Below are 8859 nucleotides of genomic sequence, written 5' to 3' on the forward strand. Positions count from 1 at the left end.
AAGAGGATGGAAAAGGAGGGAAGAGGATGGAAAAGGAGGGAGAAGGGGGGAAAAGGATGGAAAAAGAGGGATAAGGATGGAAAAGGAGGAATAAGGAAGGAAAAGGGTGGAAAAGGAAGGAAGAGGAAGGGAAACGAAGGAAAAGGATGGAGAAACAGTGAAAAGGATGGAAAAGGAGGGATAAGGATGGAAAAGGAAGAAGAAGGAAGAAGGAAAAGGATGGAAAAGGGTGAAAAGAATGGAAAAGGGTGGAAAAAGAAGGGAGAAGGAAAGAGAAGGAAGGAAAAGGAGGGAAAGGGGTGGAAAAGAAGGAAAAAAAAGAAGGAAAAGGCTGGAAAAGGAGGGAAAAGGATGGAAAAAAGGGAGGAGGAGGGGAAAGGGATGGAAATGGATGGAAGAGGAAGGAAAAGGATGGAAATGGAGGGAGGAAGAGGGAAAAGGCTGGAAAAGGATGGAAAAGGAGAGAAAAGGAGGGAGAAAGAAGGAAAAGGAGTGAAAAGAATGGAAAAGGAGGGAAAAGTAGGGAAAAGGATGGAAAAGCATGGAAAAAGGAAGGAAAAGGATGGAAAAGGAGAGAAAAGGATGGAAAAGGAGGGAAAAGAAGGAATAAGGAGGGGAAAGGAAGGAAAAGGATGGAAAAGGGAAGAAAAGGAGGGATAAGGAATGGGAAAGGATGGAAAAGGATGGAAAAGGAGGGATGAGGAAAAGGATGGATAAAGAATGGGAAAGGATGGAAAAGGAAGGAAAAGGAGGGATAAGGGGGGTGTTTCCCAGGCCCAACCGTTCCCCTGAGGGAATTCCATATGGAACCCACCCCATCCCAGTGTCAAGCCTTGGGATAACGGGCACCATTCCCATCGGGAATTCCGTGTCGGCCCGGCCTGGACGTGCCTAAAGAGGGGATTTGGGATACCCCATTCCCATCATCCCCCCTTGGCTTGGAATGGAACCCACTCCCCAATGGGAATGGCGAGCGCTCCATAGGGATGCTCCATGCGCCATGGCCTGATCCCAATGATCCCAAAGCATTCCCCACATTGGGAATAGGAGAGGCAGGGATGCTCCCGATCCCTGGAAGAGCTGGAATTCCCAGTTTATCCCAGTCCCGGGAATACCCCCCCACCCCATTCCTGAAGGTGGGAAGCGGCCTTCCCCCCCCCCCCATACCCATTGCAAGCAGCACCCCTGGGACCCAGAGCCCTTATTCCCACATGGAGACACCTCGGCCTTGTGGGAATGACCCCCATCCCTATGGAATTCCCTATGGAGCCTGCCTGACCCCATCCCCCCTTTCCCAACGCGATTCCATTGGGGATATCCATGGATTTCCATCCTTATCCCATTGTTCCCCCCCCCTTTTCCCACCCCATTCCCTTTCCCAGCCCATCCGGGGGGGGGGGGGGGTGTTCCCTGCTTACCACGCTCCTTGGAAGCTGGGGCTCGGATACTGGGATTTATGGATAGGGAATGGCGGAGCTGGGATCCGTGAGGGGGAAGGGGAAGGGGAAGGGGGGGTGCGGAGCATCCGGATCCATGGGGATCCATCGGGAGCATCCCGGGATCCCGCCGCATTCCCGGGCCTCCCCTCAGCGCTTCCCGCCAACGGCGCCACAGCGCCACCTAGCGGCGGGCGGGCGCCAGCGCAGCGGCTCCGGAAGGGGCCAAGGGGGTGGGAGGGGGGAACGGAGGCCGCTGGGGATGTGGGGGGAGGCGGCGGAGGGAGCTGCTGGGGGCCGAGGCTTCGCGGCCTGGTGCAGGCCCCGCTAGGCCGCAATGGGCAGGGGCCTGCGGGCGGGAGGCCACGGGTTTCATACACACCCCCATAGGGACAAATGCGTCCCAAAGGTGGGGTTTCCCATGGAATTCCTCACGTTTGGAATGGTGCCAGCAAGGAAACAGGGCTACGGTGGGGTTGGGAATGGAGGGAGGCGGATCAATGTGAATGGGGCAGGATGATCCCTACGGATACCAAATTCCCCCTTTGGAACGCCTATTTCTGTCTAAAGACCCCAAAAACGAGGGGAAACAGGCCCGAAATTCCATGTTTTCCGTGGATTTGGGAACGGCGCATCCCAAATGGAAGCCGGGGTCCCTCCCTCTTTCCCTCCCCTCCTTTTCCCCCCTTGGCAAAAGGCATGGGGTTTTTATTTACAAGGAAAAGGCCGGGATATGGGGGCCCGCAATGGGAAAGGGGGGAATGGGAATGGGAAAGCCGGGAATTCTCTTTGGGAATGGCGCTCGTCCGGGAATGGCGCTGGGAATGGTGCTGGGAATGGGGCTCAGTGGCTCTCCCCTTTCTTGCCCACGACCTGAGGAGAGAAGAGGGGAGATGGGGGGGTTGAAGGGGGCGCTTCCGGCGGCATTCCCAATGGGAATTCCAAAGCCCAGCATCCAGAGGGAAGGAGAGGGAATGATTCCCAAAACCCCATCGAACGCTTCCCAAAATCCCTTTAAACACTTCCCAAAATCCCATCAAACAATTGCCAAAAAAACCCATGAAATGCTGCCCAAAATCCCACCAAATGATTCCCAAAATCCCACCAAGCACTTCCCAAAATCCCATAAAACAGTTCCCAAAATCCCCATCACACGCTCCCCAAAATCCCATGGAAAGCTTCCCAAAATCCCATCAAAGAATTCCCAAAAAAATCCCATCAAACACTTCCCAAAATCCCATCAAATGCTTCCCAAAATCCCATAAAACGGTTCCCAAAATCCCATAAAATGGTTCCCAAAATCCAATTAAGCACTTCCCAAAATCCCATTGATCACTTCCCAGATTCCCATTGATCGCTTCCCATAATCCCATCAAGCAATTCCCAAAAAACCCCATAAATCGCTTCCCAAAATCCCATAAAACGCTTCCCAGAATCCCTTCAAACACTTCCCAAAATCCCATTGATCACTTCCCAAAAATCCCACCAAATGCTTCCCAAAATCCCAGCAAACGATTCCCACGAAATCCCATCAAACGCTTCCCAAAATCCTATTGATCAGTTCCCAAAATCCCAGCAAACGCTCCCCTAAAAATCCCATCAAACAATTCCTAAAACCCCTCCAAACACTTCCCAAAGCCCCTATGGATCCCTATGGACTCCGCTCTTCCCAAAGCGAATCCCAAAGGATCCCCCCTTTCCCAAAGGGAAAATCCCTGCAGAACAAAACAGGATCCAAGCAAAGGGCCCCGGAGCTGGGAAGCAGCTGCCTGGAACCCCTATGAACGCTCTATGGGAGGAGGTTTGGGATGCTCCCATTGGGATATGGGAAAAGATGGGAACGAGGCCTCAAATCCCTATGGAATTGCCTAAATCCATGGATCCAGCGCCTCCGACTGCTTCCAACCCCATTCCCAACCCCCATTTGGGATGTTCCCATTGGGAATATGGGAAAAGTCGGGAATGAGGCCTCAAATCCCTATGGAATTCCCTAAATCCATGGATCCAGCGCCTCCGACTGCTTCCAACCCCATTCCCAACCCCCATTCGGGATGTTCCCATTGGGAATATGGGAAAAGCTGGGAACGAGGCCTCAAATCCCTATGGAATTCCCTAAATCCATGGATCCAGCGCCTCCGACTGCTTCCAAGCATTCCCAACACCCTTGGACCACAGCAATGGGATCATGGAATGGGATCCCTCATCCCAAGGGATGCAGAATCCCTGTTTCTGTGGTCCAGCAGTCCCAAAGCAGGGATGAGGATGCTCCAACCCAACTAAACTGCTCTATGGGAGGAGGTTTGGGATGCTCCCATTGGGAATATGGGAAAAGTCGGGAAGGAGGCCTCAATTCCCTATGGAATGCTGACTGTGGAAGGATACAGGTGGAATTTGGGAGGATGAAGGCACTTTGGGATGGGAAATGGGAATCCCTATCCCATGGACCAGCATCCTCAGCATCCTTTACCTTCGGATGCTTCCTATGCACCCTGACCCCCTGTTACACCCCTAACCCCATGGATTCCATGCATCCAACCCCATTCCCACCCCGCATTGGGGATGCTCCCATTGGGAATATGGGAACGGAGGGCACCGACCCTCTTGAAGTCGCTCATGTTGGTGGCCTGCACCGGCGTCCCGATGAAGGTGACGTAGGTGACGCGCGTCGTCTCCTCGCCCCCATGGTTGGACTGCACAAAGAGCTGCGGGCACAGCGTTCCCTATGGGACCCCAATGGGGAACAAGGGGGAATGGGGGGGGTGTCCCCTATAGGGGGTTCTATAGGGCCTCACGGTGACGCTGTTGACGTGCTGGAACTTGACGTAGCGCAATGGGATGCTCCCGGCCTCGCGGATGTCCTCGGGGCGCAGCTCCAGGGCCTGCGTGGGCTCGCTCCGCTCGGCCTCCGCAAAGTCCATGGAGCGGGGCAGGTTCGTGAAGAGCTTCAGGGATCGGGGGCCTTGCCCTATGGGAATGGGGGGGGAGGGAGCTGAGGGGTGCGCCCCATTGGGGGGATGGGGGGATGAGGGAGCCGATGGGTGCGCCCCATTGCTGGCTATGGGGGGTGAGGGAGCCGATGGGTGTGCCCCATTGCTGGCTATGGGGGGATGATGGAACCGATGGGTGCGCCCCATTGCTGGCTATGGGGGGATGGCGGAACCGATGGGTGCGCCCCATTGCTGGCTATGGGGGGATGATGGAACCGATGGGTGCGCCCCATTGCTGGCTATGGGGGGATGATGGAGCCGATGGGTGCGCCCCATTGCTGGCTATGGGGGGATGGTGGAACCGATGGGTGCGCCCCATTGGGGTGATGGCGGAACCGATGGGTGCGCCCCATTGCTGGCTATGGGGGGATGATGGAGCCGATGGGTGCGCCCCATTGCTGGCTATGGGGGGATGAGGGAACCGATGGGTGCGCCCCATTGCTGGCTATGGGGGGATGAGGGAACCGATGGGTGCGCCCCATTGCTGGCTATGGGGTGGGTGCGCCCCATTGCTGGCTATGGGGGGATGAGGGAGCCGAGGGGTGCGCCCCATTGCTGGCTATGGGGGGATGGCGGAACCGATGGGTGCGCCCCATTGCTGGCTATGGGGGGATGGCGGAACCGATGGGTGCACCCCATTGCTGGCTATGGGGGGATGGTGGAACCAATGGGTGCGCCCCATTGCTGGCTATGGGGGGATGGTGGAACCGATGGGTGCGCCCCATTGCTGGCTATGGGGGGATGATGGAACCGATGGGTGCGCCCCATTGGGGTGATGGCGGAACCGATGGGTGCGCCCCATTGCTGGCTATGGGGGGATGGCGGAACCGATGGGTGCGCCCCATTGCTGGCTATGGGGGGATGAGGGAACCGATGGATGCGCCCCATTGCTGGCTATGGGGGGATGAGGGAGCCGAGGGGTGCGCCCCATTGGGGTGATGGCGGAACCGATGGGTGCGCCCCATTGCTGGCTATGGGGGGATGATGGAACCGATGGGTGCGCCCCATTGCTGGCTATGGGGGGATGATGGAGCCGATGGGTGCGCCCCATTGCTGGCTATGGGGGGATGGCGGAACCGATGGGTGCGCCCCATTGCTGGCTATGGGGGGATGATGGAGCCGATGGGTGCGCCCCATTGCTGGCTATGGGGGGATGGCGGAACCGATGGGTGCGCCCCATTGCTGGCTATGGGGGGATGATGGAACCGATGGGTGCGCCCCATTGCTGGCTATGGGGGGATGGCGGAACCGATGGGTGCGCCCCATTGCTGGCTATGGGGGGATGATGGAACCGATGGGTGCGCCCCATTGCTGGCTATGGGGGGATGAGGGAGCCGATGGGTGCGCCCCATTGCTGGCTATGGGGGGATGGCGGAACCGATGGGTGCGCCCCATTGCTGGCTATGGGGGGATGGCGGAACCGATGGGTGCGCCCATTGCTGGCTATGGGGGGATGATGGAGCCGATGGGTGCGCCCCATTGCTGGCTATGGGGGGATGGCGGAACCGATGGGTGCGCCCCATTGCTGGCTATGGGGGGATGGCGGAACCGATGGGTGCGCCCCATTGCTGGCTATGGGGGGATGATGGTGCCAATGGGTGCGCCCCATTGCCGGCTATGGGGGGATGATGGAACCGATGGGTGCGCCCCATTGCTGGCTATGGGGGGATGAGGGAGCCGATGGGTGCGCCCCATTGCTGGCTATGGGGGGATGATGGAACCGATGGGTGCGCCCCATTGCTGGCTATGGGGGGATGAGGGAGCCGAGGGTGCGCCCCATTGCTGGCTATGGGGGTGGCGGAACCGATGGGTGCGCCCCATTGCTGGCTATGGGGGGATGATGGAGCCGATGGGTGCCCCCATTGGGGTGATGGCGGAACCGATGGGTGCGCCCATTGCTGGCTATGGGGGGATGTGGGTGGGTGCGCCCCATTGCTGGCTATGGGGTGATGAAGCCGATGGGTGCGCCCCATTGCTGGATGGGGGGATGATGGAGCCGATGGGTGCGCCCCATTGCTGGCTATGGGGGGATGGCGGAACCGATGGGTGCGCCCCATTGCTGGCTATGGGGTGGGTGCGCCCCATTGCTGGCTATGGGGGGATGATGGAACCGATGGGTGCGCCCCATTGCTGGCTATGGGGGGATGAGGGAGCCGATGGGTGCGCCCCATTGCTGGCTATGGGGTGGGTGCGCCCCATTGCTGGCTATGGGGTGGGTGCGCCCCATTGCTGGCTATGGGGTGGGTGCGCCCCATTGCTGGCTATGGGGGGATGAGGGAACCGATGGGTGCGCCCCATTGCTGGCTATGGGGGGATGAGGGAGCCGATGGGTGCGCCCCATTGCTGGCTATGGGGGGATGGCGGAACCGATGGGTGCGCCCCATTGCTGGCTATGGGGGGATGATGGAACCGATGGGTGCGCCCCATTGCTGGCTATGGGGTGGGTGCGCCCCATTGCTGGCTATGGGGTGGGTGTGCCCCATTGCTGGCTATGGGGTGGGCACTCACCGTTGTCGGGCCCCTGGAGCCTCATGGAGTACAGCCTGACGGGCTGGCTGAAGGCCACCGTCAGCAGGAGCTGGGGACGGGACACGGTGCAACCCCATAGGGATGGGTGCCAGCCCTATAGGGGCCGGTGCCGTTCCCTGCCCCTTCTTTGCCCTATGGAAGCCGGCGCCATTCCCAACCCATTCCCACTGTTCTCCCTATAGAAGCCAGTGCCATTCCCAACCCCTTCTTTTCCCTCTGGATCCCAACCCTATTCCCAACCCATTCCCATTCTTTTCCCTCTGGAATCCAGCCCCATTGTCTTCCCATTGTTTTCCCTCTGGATCCCAGCCCCATTCCCACCCCATTCCCACTGTTTTCCCTATGGAATCCCAACTCCATTCCCAACCCATTCCCACTGTTCTCCCTATGAAACCTAGCCCCATTCCCACTTGTTACATGAAAAAGCATCTGCAGGACATAGATAGCAACCTCAGAAAACCCTACACCCAGTTTTATAGACTATGCCATAGGACAGAATAGAATCAAACAAATTAACACTGGAGCTTACCATTTCGAGACAAATCAAGTTCCACCAGCTGCATGAAATTTGCTATTTCTGGAGGGAGCCGCTGGATTTCATTATCACTAAGTCCAAGTTTCCGTAACTTCACAAGTTGGAAGAAAGGCTGAAAGAAAGAAAAAATATCCATGTCAGAAAATACTCACCTAACTCACATATAAGTGTGATACATGATAAGCAATAATTGGAAGATGGTTTCAAAATCTGAGATAAAGTTATGGCTTAAAACCACCTATGCAGACCTCTTTCAGACCCACATCAGAACAAACATGTTAACTTTAACACGCAGACAGACTAGAATCTGTGTTTTACCTAAAACAAAAATCTATTAAAAATAAATAAATAAATAAACTGTAAAGCTCACTATCAACAGTCACAGCAGACACACTACTGAAATCCAGGATGCCTGCTTCAAAATCATTAATGGGGCGAGGTTACCCAGCAGGGTAATTAAAAGCATCCTAATTACACACTGGGGCTCATTAGGAAGTTAATACAGAGGGGCATTTCTAAAGGACAATCCAGAAAGGGGCTGCCAAGGTCTTCTTCATCGGCAAGTGCCATAAACAACTAGGTTACAGAGCCAGCCTCCCTCGAGAAGACTTTCTTTCTAGCTTCATACACCCTGCACTCCGCGGCCCAGTTTCAGAAGGACTAATGAAAGTTGGATGGGATATGCACAATTTCAGGTCTTCCCAGCTAGAGGAGGAACCCAACCCAGACCTATCTTTATGGTGAACACATGGAAAGGCAATGCAGACAGGGGCTCAGAGCATCTGGCAACCCCCAAGACAAAACAATCTTCAAAGGAAACTGGCCAAGTCAGGCCAACCCCAGGTGCTGGGAGCAGCTGGTGATCAAAAGTCAAAATGGGCACTAAAAAATGACTGAGATGTAGACATCCCCAGGAAAGGTGGAGAGCTCTTACCCTAGCTTTCCTCTCTTCCGGGCAGGCCTCTGAATGAGAGTGAGTGCAAGTGCTGAGGATCTGTGTGATATCAAATAACTTTATATACACGTCATCTTGGCCATAACTGACCAGACTCTTAAAATTTCAGGCAAGTTTTGTGCTTCCAGAGTGCATTTTTGCCCAGCAAAACCTCAGAACCTCTGCATCTTACCCACCTGCAGCACGTGTGCGTGCCCGCATTCTCACGGGTTTTGCCCTTAATGGTAAATGGTAGATGCTAGCAAGTTCGGGATACCTGCTTACATGTAATCACCTGCAATCCTTTACTGGAAATGAGCACCTTTTTTAATTATTATTATTTTATTTAGGTGCTGGAGCGTGTGCTCTGAATGTCACTCAATTCTATCTTAGATTGACACAAAAAGGGGCAGTATGACAGGCACCTTATTAGAACAC

General features: G+C 55.8%; 1 protein-coding gene across 1 annotated transcript; it reads right to left on the reverse strand.

Annotated features, from left to right (window-relative positions):
• Window positions 1-2256: 2256 nt before the first annotated feature.
• LOC133219633 (thioredoxin-like protein 1) lies at window positions 2257-7001 on the reverse strand (the record flags this gene model as incomplete). The annotated part of the gene is made up of 4 exons (XM_061367064.1): window positions 2257-2309; window positions 4034-4138; window positions 4229-4401; window positions 6932-7001. Coding segments are annotated over 4 exons (378 nt in total), but the record flags the coding sequence as incomplete, so codon positions are not given.
• Window positions 7002-8859: the final 1858 nt, after the last annotated feature.

This window comes from Neopsephotus bourkii, unplaced genomic scaffold (assembly GCF_033783945.1).
Source record: "Neopsephotus bourkii isolate Nb327-2 ecotype Australia unplaced genomic scaffold, CSIRO-AGI_Nbou_v1 NB_1371, whole genome shotgun sequence".
NCBI classification, from domain to species: Eukaryota; Metazoa; Chordata; class Aves; order Psittaciformes; family Psittacidae; genus Neopsephotus; species Neopsephotus bourkii.